Source organism: Sciurus carolinensis, chromosome 7, assembly GCF_902686445.1.
Source record: "Sciurus carolinensis chromosome 7, mSciCar1.2, whole genome shotgun sequence".
Taxonomy (NCBI): Eukaryota; Metazoa; Chordata; class Mammalia; order Rodentia; family Sciuridae; genus Sciurus; species Sciurus carolinensis.
The window spans coordinates 32,975,699-32,996,006 of record NC_062219.1 but is presented as its reverse complement, the minus strand read 5'-3'; the positions used below and the strand labels follow the sequence as shown (position 1 = coordinate 32,996,006).

Sequence of the window (20,308 nt, the reverse complement as noted above, 5' to 3'; positions counted from 1 at the left end):
TTGGTGCTGGGCATTGAACCCAGGGCCTTGTGCATGCAAGGCAAGCACTCTACCACCTGAGCTATCTCCCCAGCTCCGGGAATAGACTTTCGAAGTGCCAGATTTATATGTCAATGAGAAGATGTTTTAGAGACAACCTTGAAAGGCAGAAATCAGAAGACTCCAGGTGCCCAGACACTTTCAGCCCAGTCCCGTCCCCAGAGTGTCTGCAGTCAGAACTTGGCTGTTGACTTCCAGAGACTAGAGCCAAGCCTCCAGCTCACACAAGGCGGCCTTGTCCAGCAGGTTGAGGCAGACGGCCCATGAGAACCACCCATGGTGTTTTTTATGGGTAGTAGGTGTTGTTATGAAGCCAGAGAGTCTTTTTTTTTTTCCCCTTTGATAATGAAAAAGTTTAAGGACAAAAGATTGTAAACATAATTCACTTAATTGAATTAAGGCGTATGTTTAATTTGAGGCCCTCCTAGTAAGTTTTTGCTTTTTGGATAAATTCATCTTGAAAAGGGAAAAATTATAAAATCTTGTTTTGTTCTGTTTTTTGTTAGTTTTGTTTTGTTTTTAAGGGACTTGACCAAATACATTACATTTTTCCCTTCATTTGGTACCTGGGAAAGTTTTACAGTTTTAAGATGATACTTGGCTGATTTTTTAAAAAATGCTATCCCATATGAGAAACTATAATTTCAAATGTCATTTGTGAAAAATGAAAAAGTTGTCTTTTTTTTTCTTATAGAATTAAATAAAGAGTCAAGTCAAATATATTCTGAAGCTTTGTTAACTACCAATATTGTGCCAATGTACCAGAGTTTTCAAGGTAAAAAGCTTTATATTATATGAGTCTGTATATAACAGGATTTATGGCCTAAATTAAATGAGTATTGACTCATACAGTCTTAAAGATTTATTTGACTTTGAGAATTCTAGGACTCAAAAAAATTCTGCAAATATTAGAATTATGATATATTTTAATGTCTATTTTGCTTTATGTTTTAAAAAAGTATATAAAATTCTTCCTGAAGTTATCTACATAATACAGTCAACTAATATTAACTTTCAGTCTTTCTCTGTAACTATTTGGGAGTTCTTGATAATTATTATTGGTTTTTAAATATACTTTTTTTATTGTAAACAAATGGGGTACAACTTGTTGCTCTGGTTGCACATGAAGTAGAGTCATACCATTTGTGTAATCATACATTTACATAGGATAATGATGTTTGTTTCATTTTGTTATTTTTCCTTCCCCCCACCCCTCCCACCCTTCTTTTTCCTCCATCCTTCCATCCATTCTTGCCTCCCTCTCACCCCCCATTATGTATCATCATCCTCTTATCAGCGAGATCATTCGTCCTTTGGTTTTTTGGGATTGGCTTATCTCACTTAGCATGATATTCTCCAACTTCATCCATTTGCCTGCAATATTCCACTGTGTGTGTGTGTGTGTGTGTGTGTGTGTGTATATGTATATATATATCACATTTTCTTTATCCATTCATCAATTGAAGGGCATCTAGGTTGGTTCCACAATCTGGCTATTGTGAATTGAGCAGCTAGGAACATTGATTTGGCTGCATCACTGTAGTATACTGATTTTAAGTCCTTTGGGTATAGACCCAGGAGTGGGTTAAATATACTTTAGATCATCATCTAGCCATGGTAACACTTAAACTTCTGCAGGTGTAAATATACATTCATACTTAAACTGATACATAGAACATTAAAATATAGAGCATATATGGAGATTTTTACTGTAATTTAGATCTGTAACATTTGTGAATATTTTGAAGGAAAAACTCGTATATTTATAATAAATCTGAATAATTTACTTGGTGTTTATAATGTTGTTATATTTAACCATGATGGTTCATTAGAGTGCACACATTCAGGGATGCCTGAAATAGAATTGAATTCAGCATTTGCCTATTAGTCTCTCCAAAGGCCAAAGCCAAAAAAGGGATTTTGGACCTCACATTTAAGATTTAAGTCAAACTTGACTTTACCTCCAATTATCGCAAATAATTAATTTTGAATCATGACATGAACTGATTTTACACATCACATACTATTCTTATGAGACTATACCACCTGCCTTGTTTCAGTCATATGGCGCTACTTTCACGACACCCTCCTGCGAAGGTATGCTGAAGATAGGAATGGCATCAACGTCGTCAGCGGTCCTGTGTTCGACTCTGATTTCGATGGACATTTTGATTCCATAGAGACTCTGAAGCAGTGAGAACATATTTTATTACCTTAAAAATAGCTGTCTGTGGAGATTACTGTCTCGTGGAGTTGCCAGAACCCTTCCTGTCTTACTATTCACATCCTCTCAGGGTTTTTCTGACTATACTAAAAGCTCTTAAAATCTCTGATTGATTTGATATTTTGCTCAGTGTTCAGTGAAACATATTTTAGATATGGGAACTGATATTTTCCCCCTTTTTGATTCAGATCAATAATTACTAGGCTCATTTTAAATATTGAACTCAGTATTTAAGATCTCTGTGTGGTGAAGTGTTAAGATACTACCTTAACAAATAGACTCCCAGGCAGAAGATGAAAAACTGGACGGTGTGGCTGCAGATACCCCGAGTCCAGGAATAAGCAGGGGTGTAAAACCAGAGTGCCTCCGGTCTGGTGGCCCTGGGTTAATGTCACAACTCTGACTGGAGGGCAATGATAGGGCAGCTCCTTGAGGAAACCACAGAAACTGGTGGGTCCTTTTTTTTTTTTTTTTTTTTTTTGCATTTCTGAGGGTCAAACCCATGGCTTTGCCAGTGATCCCCAGCTAGTTAACATTTTTAGAACAATAATTACAAGATTTTTGGAAGCAATTTTGTTTTGAAGAACACACGACAAAGACTGAAGACTTCACAGAGATTCAACCTCTTGGGGGAGCTTTTCTATTCTCCCAGGCCAACTTAGGGGTTACTGTTTACCTACACATATCTGGGATCATATCAATCTGCAAAATTCCAATATTTTTTACTATATCCTTTGATACATAAAAGTCCCAGTTAGCTGCCTCATAGTTCGTTGCTATAGAAAGGAAGAGACCTTCATGGCTTCCCATTCACAGCTTTAGCCAGAACCCTGTGTTTTAATCTGTTTTATATATTATGATTCCATGTAAGATCATATCTGAAAATAATCATCCCACTACCTTAAACTTTGAATGATGCTGAACAAAAAAAAAAAAGAAAAAAAAATCCCAGAATTTTAAAACCAAAGGAAATATCAATCCCTAGCACTGCAAAAAAAGAAATGAAAATAGGAGAATCATGATAAATTAGAGGTATTGCTTGAGACGTCTTAAACAATAGGCTGCAATTTTTAAAAAAGTAAGTTTTAGGGTAGGAAAGAAAATCCAGTTAAAACAAAGGAAAATTCATGACAACATGTCCTCTCTTAAGGAACTGAAGATTTAAAAATCCCTCCCCTATTATCTCTGTGTCTTTTATTTGTTCATAACTGCATGACCTATTGAGAACTGTCAATAATGATTTAGAATCTTGGTGGTAGGTGTTCAAAAATATTTTTCTTTTCCTTAGTGTCTCAGTTCAAGTAATAGTAATTATTTGGGTCTTCTAATTCTTACTCTCAATCAACAGAATATGTTCAGGCACTGTGATTACCTAACTTCTTCTTAATAATTCAATCGAATTTGAGTTTTAGATATGTTGTATTAGAACATGTTCTATTGAAATGCTCATTAAAAGGAAGATCGTTCTTTCTAAAAGTGACTATTGGAATATTTTACAGAAACAGCAAAGTCATCCGTAATCAAGAAATTCTGATTCCAACTCACTTCTTCATTGTGCTAACCAGTTGTAAAGATATATCCCAGAATCCCTTGCAGTGTGAAAACTTAGATACCTTAGCTTTCATTTTGCCTCACAGGCCTGACAACAGTGAGAGCTGTGTGGTAAGTAACCTTTATTAATCTCTTTCGCACATTGAATATATAAACATGTGTCTATGTTTGTGTGTGTGTCTTGCATCAGCATAACTGTGAAAAAAATGCAACCATTGAATGTATGTGGACTTGAAATTGCATCTTGCTGTTAACTTTGATCCTCTAAGATGACATAGCTTTGGAGAAGTTCACCTTGTCTGCTAAAGACACTAAAAATTAGATTGTACTTAAACTTCAAATGCCTTCACCAGTAAACCCTAGGTTTATTTGAAGTACAAATTTTTTGTGATTTAAAAACTGGATTTCAGCACTATTATAAATTAGTCTTAACATTGTGGTTAGGCATTTCAAATAAATATCTACATATAACTTTATTATGAAGATCTCCTTTCCTATTGTGTTGTCATTCCAGTGTTTGGAAACCATTGTTTTATATTAATTTATATACTTCGAGTTTTAGAATTCTAAATTGAAGATTTAAACACTATGATTGCATAAAATGTTAACAATTGTTAAGTGTTTGCTAATAATGAACAGTACTTCCCACATTTCCTGTGGTGTTTTTGAGGTGGTTTCTTTTTTGTGGTGCTTGGGATCAAACTCAGGACCCTGTGTGTACTAAACACACACTGTGCTGCTGAATCACACTCCCAACCCCCTAAGGATTTTCTTTTTCCACTGAAGATACACAAAGTAAATCTAGACCTGAGTTGGCAAGAATTTTTGACTTTCATACCAGACCCAGTGGGTGGTTGGGTGGTGGATATCTACATTTCTGTTGGCAAAAGGATCTTGAGGCCAACTGTGAGCTCAGCAGGAGAGAGTGTTGCATTCACTTATTTATCCATCACCTCTTTTATCCAACCATTCATCATAGTGTTAAATTCGATCCTCTGAGACTGCACACTAATGATATTTCTTGCAATGTCTATGCAATATGTAGCCATGTGTTACAGGTATACGTTATTTTTCCCAAATTTGATACATCTAATTAAACAAATATACATATATATTATATATAAATATATATTTGATAGATAAAAATATTAGAAGATGAGCTACTCAAAAGTGGGGATTATGTCTAATATCTTACGGCATCTGCCATTTCAGAGTGTTGCAACATCATAACTGATTCAGCTGGGGAGATGGGAGGGCTTATTGGAAAAGTAAAGTGAGTATTGTTTGGTGATTTTCCATCTTTGTTTTCCATCCTTCTAGCACGGGAAGCATGAACCCTCATGGATTGAAGAGTTGTTCATGTTGCACAGAGCCCGGATCACAGATGTTGAACTTATTGCTGGACTCAGCTTCTATCAAGAAAGAAAAGAGCCAGTTTCAGACATTTTAAAGTTGAAAACACATTTGTCAACCTTTAGTCAAGAAGACTGATATTTTTTTATTAAAAAAAAAACATAAATCTTTTTGAGACAATCTTATATTTTATACAGTCCTCTGTCCATGCTATTGCATTTTTTGGAAACTGTTGAGCAGAATTGGAACTGAGAATCCTCTGTGATTCAGACATCTCAGGGAAACTTGTGGACTCAGCACAGCAGCAGTAGAGTGCTCCTATTGTATCTTGCACAAATTTATGTGCAAGAATTGTATGCATTGTTCAAGTTCAAAGACAGACCACATCCAAAACTGCTCTTCTATTTCTCTTAAGGGAGAAATAGTTATGAACATTGTCTGGACACCAGATATTAGAATTATATTATTGGTAATAAATATGGTGTTGGAAAACACTAGGCTAATTAATAGGATTGGCATGGTCCGTGTTACATTAGTATCTTAGCAAGAATTTAAAAGTGGCTCTGGATTCCTTTTAATCTGGAGTTTCTTTGTTTTTAGTTTTAACCAAAAAAAAAATAATAATGGAAGTCAAAATATTTCTGAGGTCCTATTTCTCCCTTTTCTGCATACTTCCTCAAAGACAAAATTATTAATCTCATAAGTTTTTAAAAATTGTGATTGTATTTCTTCATGTTTAATGGCTCTAATATCTGTGACTTTAGTATATCTACCTATTATAAAATTGAATCTATGTTTGTACAAAAAAAATTCATCCTGTTCACTGATAATTAACAGAGGTTGAAAATAGCTCTAAATGTGGTTCTTTGAGACTGTTAAAATTGGGTTTTATCTGGATGAAACCTCAGAGAATTTGTGAGTGTATGAAGGTGACATTTTTCAGAGATGGCAGGAATGTTTTCTGTGTGCACAAGAATGACTCCACCAGCTGCAGAACTGTTCTGTGCTCAGCTCTTCCTTTTGAAGCTCCATAGATTTGAAAAGAACATGTCACCGATCACTTTATATCTTCTCTGTTCATGTGACAAATGACAAAATGAACTTGATTTTCCTACTACTTGGCAATGCTCTTTCAGCCTGTGAAGCTTCAAAGACTGTATTAGGCTACTTGGGTCCAATTTAGGTGTAATATTAGTATACCAAAGATTTGTATATGTCCTTTATATGATAATTCTCCAATAGCCTAGGAACCAACCACAAAGACCTTTAGATAATATAATTTGTAACTGAAATTTTTCTTTAACAACTTAGACAGTTTCATTGGTTTTTGTCTTGGTCTCACAGTTTCCTAAAGCTCTGAATGTATATTTTTTTTCAGTCTGTTTTCTCTCCATTGTTCAGATTTAGTTATTTACATTGTTCTGTCTTAAAGTTCCCTGATTGATTTTCCCTCTATTCCAACTCTGCTTTTGAGCCCATGTGTTGATTTTTACATTTCAGCTGTTGTAGTTTTTATTTCTAAGATTTCCATTTGATTTGTTTAATATCTTCTATTTACTGAGGATTTTTATCTCTGGGCTAAGACTTTCTATGTTTTAATTTGTTGCAAGGGTGTTCTAATTACTTGTTGGATCATTTTTACGTTGACTGCTGTAAGATTCTCATCAGATCATTCCAACATCTTTGTCATTATAGTGTTTGAATCTATTCTCTTTTTTTTTCTTCATTTAGAAAAAATTCCTGCTTCTTGGTATGATGAATAGTTTTTCATTGAAACTTACATATTTTAGGTATTCTGTTATAAAACTGTGGATCTCTTTGGAACCTTCTGCTTCAGCTAGTTTTTGTTTTGTTTGGTTTTGTTTTTTCCTGACAGCATCCTAGCAGGAAACTGGGGGCACTGCCTCCATATTACCAGGTATGACTAGGATTCCAGGTTCCCTACTCAGCCTCCATTGACACTTGGAGCGAGAGGAGGTAAATTAGGTGGGAATTTGGCTCTGCGTTGCTCTCTGTTGATGCCTTCTTGGCTGGGATGTACATGGCACCTGTTACTGCTCCCACGTGGTCTCCTCTTAGACTTTGGGAATGGAATGGCCAGAATGACTTCATTTTCGCTACTCAACCTTCCCTGACACTACCCTGACAGGGGAGCTGAGGCACCTCTTTATAGCCTGTCAAGGGTCTGGGCTCCCCACTAAGCCCTTGCTAGTGTGTGGCGGGGACCACAGTTCTTTTTGTGGTGCTTCATTGGAGCGGAATGATTTTTGTTTTGTGTCTTGCTAGGCTACCCCTTTTTTTGGTTCATTGCCCGGCAAGAGAGCAGGTGTCTTTCAGGACATCTCTTTCCCCTTTGCTCTTGTTGTTTACAGGTTGTTGACTTCTTCAGCATCAAGTCTGAGATACATGGGCTAAAAGAAAACTCAGGGAATACATCCCACTGTTATTTCTTGGGTCCTGAGGCCCCTATCCTGTCTTTTACCTTCTCTCCACCACTCAGAGTCTTCTCGTGTTTGTTGTATATATAGTATCCAGGATTTTTCTGCCCTTAGCAGAAGGATATCTACTTCATCTTTGTAGAAGTATCTCTCTGATTTTTATATAGTCTTCAAAACATGTACAGACACATGATAAACTCTACTTAAAGTATCTTAGCAGAGCTTAATTAAATGGATAGGTGCCCAATCCCTGTGCTAGATACCAAGAATACAGAGAGGAACAAGTTAAACTCCTTACATTCTTGAGGGCGAGGAAGCAGCAGAAGTGTAAATGATCCCTAAAGAGTGGGAACTATTATTTCAAAGCCATGAACTGGGTGCCAGAGAGCACAAAGGAGACTGGGTGCTTCTTGGCAGCTTCAACATTGGTTTCTCAACCTTTGGGCTAAGACTTGAAGGATGAATTGGAGCTCTTCGGGAGAACACAGTAAAAATGGGGTATCCTAATATCCCTTGGATGGATACATTTTTGGCATTTTCCTATTTACCACTACTTGTGATATATTCTATAAGTGTCACAGTGACCAATTTATAATGTACAACTACTTTTTTTTTTTTTTGCTTTCCTATAATAACCTGTTCTTAAAGCAAAAGTCAGACTGATATTTGGTATGCTTACTGTTTAAAAAAAGAGCATCTGTATAATACCTAGCTTTTTATCTGTTGCTCTTATGCAGTATTCCTTCTTTTATTTTGTGAAAAAGACCTCTCCTCAACGTTATTTTGTCAGTTCAAAACATGTGACAGATTTCCGCCTCCCCAACTTGAATTCACATGACCATCCCTCAGTCTCATGAGGAATTGGGTCCAGGACCCCCCCTACATTTTGGTATCAAAACTTTTGATACCCAAATCTATGAATTTTTGATTCCATTATATAAAATGGTGTAGTATTTGCATATAATGTACACACATCCTCCCGTGTATTTTGTCATCTCTAGATTATATTAACTAATGCAATATAAACACAGTATAATAATTGTTATACCGTGTTACTTATAAAACAACAGCAAGAAGAAAAAAGCCTATACATGTTCAGTATAGACAATTATGTTTCAAATATTTTTGATCTGCAGTTGATTGCATCCATGGTTATAGAACCCATGGAGCTGGAGGGCTGAATGCTTATGGAAATATCTTTATCCTAGTTTTCCCAATAAAGGCTATTATTTGCTTTTCATATACAAAATGAAACCCTTTTTTAAAAAAAATCCTGAATTTTACTGCCATTTCTTCAGCACTACTTAAGTGAGGTAAGTAACTTGGAAGGAAAATTTTGAAGTAGTCAGCTCATTCATTGCAGAGAAAAAGAACCAGCCACAATTTTTAAATATTTTGATGAGTCAAGAAAAGCTGACAGACCTTAGGGGCAAGAAGGTACATGTTCATGCACCAACAGAGTAAGTAGACATAGAGTCTGAGGATTCTTAGGCCAGCTGGCCAGGCCTGTGTGAGGAGATAAGGTTGGGGTGGAGCAGGAACCTCTGCTCTCCTGGAGAAGTTACTCTCTCCCCTTGGCTTTTTTCTGTCAGTAACCACAATAACTGTCTACCCTGCACTGTAGGTGCTTGCTTATCTTTCAGAGGAGCTGGGCTTGACCTTTGAAGCTGAATGTGGTGATTATACTTCATGCCGAAGCTTATCACAGGAATTTTTGGGAGATGGTCAGTGCTTTCATAAGCATTAAGTAAAATTTTACTCTGGCTACAATCCCAGGACATTTTCCCCGATATTGGGCCAGTCTAAACATTGTAAGAGAAAAAAATTATTCTATAGAATATAGGTATCTCTAAGCTAAGAAATGTGGATTTACAAATAAAACATAAATATACTAAATCTTGGCTGCTTTCCTGTGTGAATATGTGTGTCAAGGGTGGGGAGGGGAGGGAGGAGGGGCTTCTCCAAGAATATGACACAAAGTCCAAGAGCTGTTGACAGTCAACCAAGCTGTATTGTTGGAAGGAGAAAAAAAGATCCAAAGTTCACTTCAGGATCATAGAGTAAACATTTGTGATCTGTAACCTATATCCTTGTTTGGGGTATTTTTATTACATTTAGTCATACTTCCAGGTAAAACCAAGTGACAGACACATGTAACTCTCCTTCCAGTATTTGGATTTGGGTGAAACCAGAGGGAAAGTCTCCCACTTGTAACTTCTCTATGTGTCTTGTGATGTGAAATATTCACGTTTACCCTTTCCATTACAGATCTATGATTGAATAAAAAATAAAGATGTTCACTAGAATATTTCGTACCAGAAATTATAAGTGTATAATATGACTTACAAAAGGAAGCGACATAAAGCAAGCCTTCTTCATCCCCCCCAATGCTGTTGTTTGAAATTTATGCTTGTTCATAAATCATCAATTCAGGAATGACTTTGGGATTTTAAAAAGAATAATTAATACTCTGACTTAAACTCACTTCTGATTTTGTTATATATCAGAAATTCAGAGCTCAGAATTAGAACCTACTTTAGCTCTAACATAGTAAAGATACAAAACAACTGAATACCTATACAGGAAATAAGATTTTTACAACATCCCTTGATAATTTTGCCCCACATTATCCAAATGGTTTTCATTTTTGAAAAATGTTCATGGGTACACTTACGTGGCATCTTATCAAGTGTGACATAAAAGAAAGAAAACGGGGGTCTCAGAACAAAGTTAATCATTGAGAACTTGAAAGGATTTTAAAGGAGACTAAAATTTTCTCAGTCTAACAATTGGGTCTCATTGCTCAATTTTCACAGTTTTTAAAATCTTAAGATGGCAATTTTGAATTCTACCATAAACTATTTCATACCATGACACAGTTTCAAGGTTTGTTTTGAAGACTTGCTTACTTGTATTAAGGTGCAAACAGAAACAAGGTGGAAACCTGTGGAGTTTACTTTCTGCACTTGCTTTGAAGATCTTGCCACTATTTTACTCAATAGCATGCTTCAAGATGTAGGAACTAGATGAGGTTTGGCCAGACCAGGTTTGACTGCTGTCAAGTAATTCCAAAGTGTGTACTCTATGTCAGGTGTTAGGGGGTAGGGGTGAGTTGAGTGGGTGGGTCTGGGGGCAGAACACATGAGATGCTTGCCTCCTTGGGGCTTATTTATCAACATTCTACTTTTATTTCAAGGTCCAGTCCAAGGCTATGTTCTCATGACACTAGTTCTCCTTATGTCTGAGGCATTGGTCATGTAATCAGACCCTCCTGGATATTAGATGACAGACAGCACATGCCCTAAGGCCTGTCCTTGTCAGGTGACCACAACATGGCTGCAGAAGTGTAATGCAATTTTTCACTGTTCCATGACTTGTATACGGTGTTATTAGATGGCATTGAGACCTACTAGGAAGTTGAACCCAGACTCCAGATACTAAATCCAAATGTATGGTGTGCTATCTATACAACCAAAAGAAAGAAAATTATTTCATGGTGATGTGATTGTAAGAGGATGATTAGCTTCTACTTGGGAGATTGGAGTCCTGACATGATCTTACCCTGAAGAGAATACCATTATCACAAACTTCATAAAGAAATCGAAAAGTCTTAAGAAGCTGCACTATGTGTAATGAATTGTTGCTCATTAAAAATGTGCAGATGAATGAAAACCAAAGGAACAATCCTACCAAACCATCCATTTAAGATAGCAAATGAATCTCAGGTTACAGAAATGCAGCTAGAAGACAACTACACAGAAATCAATTATTCTTTGATTCCTTGATTGTTAAGTGCCAGATGGAATTTTCCATGGAATATGTTTTAAAAAGAAGCTCATTCATCGAAATCTTCCTAGTGCACAAGACAGAATTCTTAAAAACAATAAATGAAAGATTAGGATGTCTTTCAAGGGCCATTCACAATTGTAACTCCATGCTGTGGGAAATCTGCTGCTTTGTGAGCTGAAAAGAATGAACTTTCCAAAGTTTTGACATCTCAAAGGAACTTCTCTAGGAAGCACACAGTGTTTCTCTAGCCACGTGGGGCTGGCCTAAACCTGGCAAAGTTGGAGGAAGATATGCAGAAGTACCTCCATTCTCTTTCCACCAATCCCAGGTCATACCTTCTTCTGCAAGGAAAAGCACATCAGTGCAGAAGGAAATAAGTCAATCGTAGCACCCACACCGGGACATCTGGAACAAATAGATTTCAGTTATATTCCACATGTGCTATGGGGAGCAGTGATATTTCCCACTACTTCTTCCCATCTTTGAGATTCAGGGCAATGGTATCTTCTCTGGTTTTAGTAGTGAGCTAAAAAGGTTAGAAGTAAAATCTCCACATCCTTCAGTGTCTCATGGAAGGCTGATAGGAAAATGAAATATGAAATGTAAATTTTGGTATACCAAATAAAGTGATTAATATTATAATAACAAAGATATTGCTGAAAATGAATCAAATGTAAGACTGATCTTTTACTGGTGCTTATATTGTTCCAGGCATTTATGCTGAATGACTTACGTGTTTTCTCAACAATTCTGTAATCTAAAAATATTAATCCTAACCCTGGTTAGTAATCAAGCAGGGATTTGTACACAAGTCTTGGCAAAGCTCATATATTTAAGTAGTATGTCATATTGCTTCTTTAAAAAACACATTGAAAATGTTCCAGTTCATCAATCAAGTTCTAATCTACCAGTAGTAACATTCCAACCCAGAATAGATTCCTGAAATAGGTTTATTAATAGTACACTGATAGCATAAAACACCAGCAATAAAAAGAGCACTTAAAACCAAGGAAATTTAACTCTCAGTTGAAAATGGGCAAAACTCTGAAGTAAAACATGGAAAAGGAATAAACTCAAAAAGTTTAGATATGCTTAAATGTGTTTTAGCTTATTAATTAAAGCAAAGTATGCAGATGGTAGATTTTTCTGCTTGCCACATGGAAAAAGATTAACAAACTGCAAATCTCCATTGTTGTGAAGGGGGAATAGACAGTCATACTTTGGAGATAGTGATGCAGATGCTATGACATATCTGAGGGCAATTTGATAATTGTGTTCCAACTTGTCCATAAACATTGTTCACAAAAGTTTTTTATACTATGACTCAGATCTCTGTTCTTTAAATTTATTCTGAAAAAACCATTGTGCCATTTTATGAAAATGCAGTGATGTTCAATCTAAATATTAATTCATGGGAGGAATAGTAATAACAGTATTTTCATATAACAGAACACTTCCTTAAAAATTGACGTTTGCCAAAATTTACTAAAGTGGAATGCATTAATTGAAACATAATTTTTGTGAAATTAATTCATAGCACATTAATTTGGAATGACAGCTTCTAAAATAGCACTGGCAATTTATCCACTCTGGTGATCAGAAGAAAAAAAAAAAGCCTCTTTTCTCCTCTTTCCCACCTCTCTGTTACCTTGCTGTTTCACTCTCTCCTCTTCAGTTTCTCTCACTCTCTCATTTTTCTGGAAGTTAGTGCACTAGAATACCAACAGTTATTGCATCTGATTAATGGGATTTGGGTGATTCTCATTTTCTTTTTTCCCCATAATACACTGCTTCTATAATCTGGAAAAAAAAGTACTAGTAATATTTATCAAAGCAAAAAAAAATTTTAAATATAAAAAAAGGAAGAAAACAAATAGGGAGAGTAGAGAGGGACAGAAGAAAGGCTCAGTCTATCCAGTTCACCTAGTAGAAAACATGGGTCAAAGAACAAGAAGAGACATCAAAGAAATGCTTACCATATAGAACAAGTTAATGAATACGAGTCTAATAAACAGAAGAAACTGAAAGAAGATATAAAACAAAAGGAGGAGATTAAAAAAGAAGGGGGCCAAGTCCTAAGAAATAATGGTGTCCAGTTCACCATGTACATAGGTGAAAGTTTCCAGTAACATCCAGTGCAGTTCCATATTGAATAAATAGGCCTCTGTCATTTCATAGTGGTTTGCTATAGTGATGTGAATACAGTTCAGAAAGACCCACTCTGGCTCAAGTCCAGTATGCAGCACTGAATATCTGTTGTTTTGCCATTTCTCTTCCACCTCCAAGTGTTCTGTTTCGCACCTGCCCCCTTCATTCCAGAAGCTGTTCACAGAGAAGTTTGATCCTTTCCTCTTTAACCCAAGTCTACCCTTCCTACCAGTTATTGATCCGACTGTTTTCAGAGCTTCCTCCTCTCCTGGAATGTGCCCTGGCCCTTCCACTGTTCTAAAGTATTTGTCTTCCTCCCTTTGGCTCTCACAGTCATGGTTGACATTTCCTTACTTCCTCCCTGACCTCTCTTTCTTTTTTGAAACTCTCATTCGTTGTTTCCAACCACGTCCCACCTCCTCCCCACTTCCATAGCCTCCATTTTTAAAATTAATGATTATTTCCAAATTGACAGATTATATTTTCATTTGAGAAATTTAAAAAAAAAACAGTCAAGTATGAGGAGGGAAATAACAATCATCAATTTATCATACCATGGTCAACCTCCCAACTGTTTTATTCTGGATTGTTATGCTAATATTTTTTCTTTTATATTTCAATCACTGTGATTATTTTCAACATCCCTCTATGCCCCTGATTCCATTTTCCATCAAAGTTCATTCATTGCTATGTATCATTTCTTGGAACCTGCTATTCCTTCTTTTTAAATCTCTACTTTTATTTTATTTAATCTTCTTTATTCTAGTTTCTTTTTACTTAGTGATGTACTGGTGGAGAGCAGGCTGTATTCTGCTCTGAGTTACTCCAGGACATATAGAACAGTAGTTTTCATGCTGTGCCTATCTCTTGAGTTACTCTGTTTTGTAAAGCAGTAGTTTGGCATGAATTACCTCATTGAGAACTAGTGCCAGGGTAGAATGACTCTACCCTTTGTTCAGATGAGGAAATAACCACCAGCTTCCCAGCGTGACCATAAGGCACAAATTGATAAATAATTATTTGTGCCAACTTATTAAATTAAATCAGAAGTACCCAGACACTGGGCATATCAAATCATGTCAGAACACCAAACCCAGAAGCTTAGCAACTTCATCAATGTAACCTCCCCACCTAAGACCTAGAAAAGAAGGAGCACCCAAGACTGGATACAGTGGCACACTGACCCCCTCATCTGGTCACTGGTCAGGAGCTTCGCACAAGAAAATTCAAAGGGAAGAATCTTCGTTCTCTGTCCCAGGGTTTCAACTCAGCCCAGTTCCTCCTGTGCATGAGGACAAGCTGACACTTGGAAGCTTCTGGTCCTTGCCTCAACTCTGCGTGATTTATTCCTTAAATCTCTTATCTGACTGCCTCCAGTAACTCTTTGCATTCATATGTGTTCTTTGCCTTTGCCCTTGGCACAGTATCCTGAAACACTATGGCCAACTCAACCTCCCATTTTTTCAGCCTTTCTATAAGGTATACTTATCATCATGTGAAGTATGAAGTATGACCTGAGTGTTATACATATTAGACTTTAAGACTGGAAAATAAAAGTACTTGTGATTGTCTTGGTCCTGACACTTAGTGAACCATGGGTGTTTTTGGTGACTTAAAGCTGATGAATGTGATGTATCTTGTGAATTTGCTCTTATTCAGTACGTTCTGACATTGTGGAAAGATGCAGACGTGTCTGGTCTGTAATGGCACAACTCACTCATGACACATGACTGTCAACTTGTTCTACCTATGAAGCTTTTCTCTAGTGTCTTTTCTCATTCTTTGACCTGCTTTCTTCTAAGTGGACTAGGTAGAATGAGCCTTTTCTCCCTCCCTATGGTGTATTTGATGAATTGTGTGCCCTTTTTTTTGGCCCATTTACAACTAAAATTCTATTTTACCTGAAGTGGTTGGGTGGCCATCTTCCAATTATATCCAAGTTGTTGAATCTTCCTTTAAACCACTGTCAGGAGAAAGCCTTTTGTGTCCTGTCCATTTTTCTAAAACCCAAGCAAAAGGTAGAAATGGAAGGAAAGATGGAGTGAGGTGATCTTCACACTTTTCATGATATTCAGGCTCTTTCCGTCTTATGAGATTTTGTTTCACATGACGGTTCTCTTCATCTGAGGTGTACAGTCTACACTCACACGCTGAACGATTTTCCCAACATCCTCAGAGATTTTCCTGCATCCTCAGGGAGGTGAGGTCGCATCTCTATCAACCCTATTTAGTCTTCTTCTGTTTCACCAGCTTTTCTCCAGAGTAGTTTGCATTCTGTTCCCCAGTTCATGACTGTAGTAATTTTTTCCATCCTTCTTGCAACCTTGCTCTTCCTCAAACAACATGTGAAATCTGTGCCCCATCCCTTGAATGTTGGCTATCTTTGGGACTTTTTTTGGCTAATGGAAAGTGGCAGAGGAGAATGTTGCAACTTATGAGGTGTCCTTAAGATAACTTGAAGCTTCTGTTTTAGGTTCCCAAAAGTTCCTACCACCACTTAAGGGAGCTCAGGTTAAACTACTGAAGGAAGAGAAAATATGTGGGAAAGAAGTTCAGACTCATGGCCATCACCAATGGCCCGTATGAGAGTAAGACTATCTTATGCCTCTCAGCCACAATACAGCTGCCGGATAACTGACACTGCATGAGTGGTTCCAGGTGGGACCATCCAAAGAACTACCCAGTTGAGAACAGCTGAGGAATCATGATAAATAACAAGTCATCCTTTTAAGCTACTCCATCTTAGTGTGATTTTTACATAAGAATATAGAACTGAGACCTACATTGGTATGGAAAGTAAATGATACTGTAAGCGTGACTTAAATCTTGTGACACTGGCTTTGGGATCAGGCTGTGGTCAAAGAGAAGAAAATGGTAAAGAGATTGTCAACAGCCGTAGAAAGCACTACATGTGTTAGGGGTTCTGTAGTGTTGGAATTGCTCAAAATCTATCTCCCATACTAACTTGGAAGATTGATAACATACCCAATGAAACAGAGGATCTGGCTAAGGAGACTTTCAAGCAGAAGTTGAAAGTTCTGTTAATTGCATATTTCTGCTTCGAGGTGGCCCCACCTTCCCTTTGTCAACAGGCAATAAGGTATTGAAAGACAGATGAGCTAGAGCACTGTTGTGTTTGTGAGTAGAATTGAATACAGATACCTTAGGACTCAACATCCAAAGACAGAGGATGGCATCTGAGACTTAAGGATGGATGTGACTTTGGGGGCTCAGAGAGAACCCTAATAAGATTCTTGGAAAATTCAAAGTTTAGAGGAAATTATATCAAGTTTGACTAACAGTTCAAAAGATACTTCTAAAACCTTAATTTTCTATGAGTGAGGAGTAAGTTGAGAAAGTTTTTCAGCTATAAATATGAGTCATTTTCATTAAAAAACAAAACAACAACAAAAACCATTGTATGTGCCTCTCAGAGGGCAGGGCCAGCAGGTTTAGGATAAAATGAATTAGGAAGCCAACTCCAGGAAGAAGAATTAGATCCTAATCAAGGAACTGTCCCTGTTCTGAAGTAGGAGGAACTGGTAACTAGTGCCCTGCCAGGTTTCAGAATCGCTATGAACTGTTGACTGGGTTGAGGTGTCCAACCTTCCTCCTGTGAGCGGGAGGGTCTAGGGTCATGATCCTGTCCCATGATCACCAAGCTGTGCCAGGCGTGTGGAAGAAGAGAACGTGCAGAGTTAATAGGTCTTTATATCCGCACCTGAAGGACTTTATTTGCATCCAGACTTAACACAGGTCAGGAGATCTCAGACCTTGAATTTGATGATGTGACTGGATAACATTCTGCAGGTTTGGTGACAGGGTGAGTGGTTTTGTTTGCTTTTGGGAAGGACATAAGGCGTTGTGGCTGAGTGCAGACTGTGGAAGACTTTTTGCAAGGATTCCCACCTGCCCCTGGGCAATGTGACCCTCCACTTATCTCACTGAGAGGTGAAGTCTATTTATCCACCACTTGGACTCAACTTTGATTTTTTTTTTTAAATTTTGGAATTTCGTATTCGTTTAATAAATGTTCATGATCAGCATACCTGTCACCCTATGGTTCTTTTCAAGCTTTTGAAAATTGTGATAACACAAGATCTACCCTCTTAAATTTTCATGGACACATGGAGTATTGTTGAGCATAGGTATAATGTTGTGTAGCAGATCTTTAGGACTTGATCTTGGTGCATGACAAACATTGTGGAGGGGATGAGCCTGCCCTCCTGGACTCCCTGCAGTCACGTAAGGAGGTACAGGCTAGGCTGCTGGACAAGGAGACTGCATGGACAGGTTGTTCTGGTACCAAGGCCCCATCTTATTGAGTAAGGCCATCTGAGACCCTGTAGCCCTGATGGAGCTGCCAGCAGCTGCAAGAGTGACCCCAGGAAAGACCACCCAGAGCCACCCAGCTGAGTGCAGAAAACCCACAGGACTGTGAAAACAAAAAATGTAATGTCAAGCCAATAAATTATGGTGCAATTGCTAACTAAGTAAGTTTGGATTTTAGTTCAATGTGTTCAGAAAAGGAAACAAGGTAAGGGCACACTGTCACTTTGCCTGTCTTAATATTTGAGAAAAAATGTGAGCAAAGAAAGGATTCTGAGGGGCTGAGGTGGCAGCCAGTTGTGCCCCTGATTTTCCCATTCAGAATCCTGTATATTTCAGAAACTTTAATTCCCTGTGTCTCCTGCTGTACATGTTTTTGGAATACAATTTGCTACCTTTAACCCACTTTGAACTCTATCCCTTGGATTGTGTGCCTAATTATGGTGTGCCCAAGGACATGTGGCCAAAGGTCATGGTTCTCTAATGTTAGTATCTCAGCAGACCCCCCCCCCCCCCCAGCAGATGGGATCCTGCCCATCACTCCCAGGCTCGGATTTGGTAGATTTTCCTTTCACATACATACTGGGTAATTCTAAGGCTCGTGGCCTATGCTTTGAGAAACAGTTGAAATAGATTCAACTTTTCAGTAAATAGTAGGTCTGGTTTTGCTTCTTTTCATCTTGATGTGTGTCTCTCAAAGATGCAAGGCCGAATTAAAAAAATGGGACAAGACACTTATGTATGTGTTTTACTCCATATTTAAAAGGATGTTTGGATGCACACCCATATCCATAGCAATGCTATTTACAATAACGAAGAGGAAGAAACAACATAAGTGTGCATTGAGGGATGAATGGATAAGCAACATGAGATGGATGCACACAATAGGATATTGTTCAACCTTCAAAAAGGAGACCCCATCACATGCCACCTGGGTGGACCTTGAGGATATTAGGTTAAGTGAGGTAAGTCAGTCACAAAAGGACAAATACTGTATGATTTCACTTATATAAGATATCTAGAAGAGTCAAATTCATAGAAACAGAAAGCAAGAATGGTGGTTACCAGGAGTTGGGAGAAGAGGAAGCAGGAGTTGTTCAATGGGTGAAGAGTTTTAGTTTTATAAGAAAAGTTTTAGAGGTCTGTTGCACTATGGAAAAACACTGTTGCTGTACTGCTTCCTTAAAAGTGGTTAGATGGTAAATTTTATGTCTTTTTTTTTTTTTTTTAACCGATATTTAAAACATTATGGTAGGGTTTGGGGGGAGGAAGAGGATATATTGACAAGATAGATGGAAGTTCTGATTGTAGATGGGGAATTTGCAAGTTCATTAAAAATATGAAATGACACATACAAGAGCAATAAAAACGATGATCACTTTAGAAACATGGTTAGCTCTACGAATGTAGGCCTTGGATAAAATTGAATATACAAGTGCTGCAGATGGTTGTGACTTTCTTCTCTAAACTAAGGAGTTTTCTCCCCCTGCTGGCCAGACTTGGGATTGTTCAGTTTGAGCAAATTAACCAAAGAGCTGGAGAGTGTTCTCAGAAAGATGTTCCTATTACTACAATGAAGGTGTTTTTTGTTCACCAAAATATTTCCTGCAGAGGTAACAAACTCCTTTAGACATTATCTGAGATTATTCACTTACGTGTTCTTCTATTCATTAAAACCAATGTACTCATTCCCCGACCCTTATTTAACCCATAGTAAGAGATAACTAAACACTGTGGTTTCAAAGATGACCTTGATGTGGACCTGGGTTTGGTATCAAGTTGAAGGACACAGATATATAAATCATTAAGTCAAATGCTGTGGAGTTGAGTGATAAAGATCCTCTGTGTTCTCCAGTGGGAGAACGGGATTGAGGGGGAGTGAGGGAGGAAGTAAAGGGGTCTGGCAGGAGTCAATGGGTTCCTGCGGTTCCTTCCTTAGAATTCACTAAGAAGTCATTTCATCACACAAAGGCACACAATTGATTGTCAAAGATCATTCTCTCTTTTCTCTGGTAGGATTTTTTGAATCAGGCTTTTCTTTTGAAATGATTACAGATTCAGCAGAGAGAGTGCAGAGGGGGTCTGTCTTCCCTTCACACAGTTTTCCTGGAGATGATAGATAATGTCTTAAGCCAGGGAGTCGACAATGGGATAAAATGTGCACACAGTTCTCTGTCTTACTATTATAGGTTTAGATTTGGTAAACACCACTACAATCAAGATAGAGAATTATCCCCTCACATAAAGGTCTCCTGGTTCTGCCCCCTTCAATCACACTCTTCCCTCCCCCATCCCTAAGCCCCTAAAACTGTCAATCTGTGAAAAGATGCCATTGGTATGGGTGGAGGGGCGGGAGGCTGGGGCAGGAGGATTGAAAGCTCAAAGGCTTAGCAATTTAGTGAGGAGGTCCTAAACAACTTAGTGAGGCCCTCCAAAA

The 20,308-nt window shown here is 37.7% G+C and overlaps 1 protein-coding gene across 3 annotated transcripts in view; it reads left to right on the top strand.

Annotated features, from left to right (window-relative positions):
- The window catches only part of Enpp1 (ectonucleotide pyrophosphatase/phosphodiesterase 1), a 61,121-nt gene extending 55,266 nt beyond the window's left edge, over window positions 1-5,855 (top strand). For all 3 annotated transcript variants that reach the window (XM_047558589.1, XM_047558590.1, XM_047558591.1), the window contains exons 22-25: window positions 734-814; window positions 2,100-2,232; window positions 3,763-3,925; window positions 5,135-5,855. In XM_047558589.1, coding sequence (XP_047414545.1) covers window positions 734-814; window positions 2,100-2,232; window positions 3,763-3,925; window positions 5,135-5,305 — 548 coding nt within the window. In that variant the 3' untranslated portion in view covers window positions 5,306-5,855. The remainder of the gene's footprint in view (window positions 1-733; window positions 815-2,099; window positions 2,233-3,762; window positions 3,926-5,134) is intronic.
- The last annotated feature ends 14,453 nt before the right edge of the window (window positions 5,856-20,308 follow it).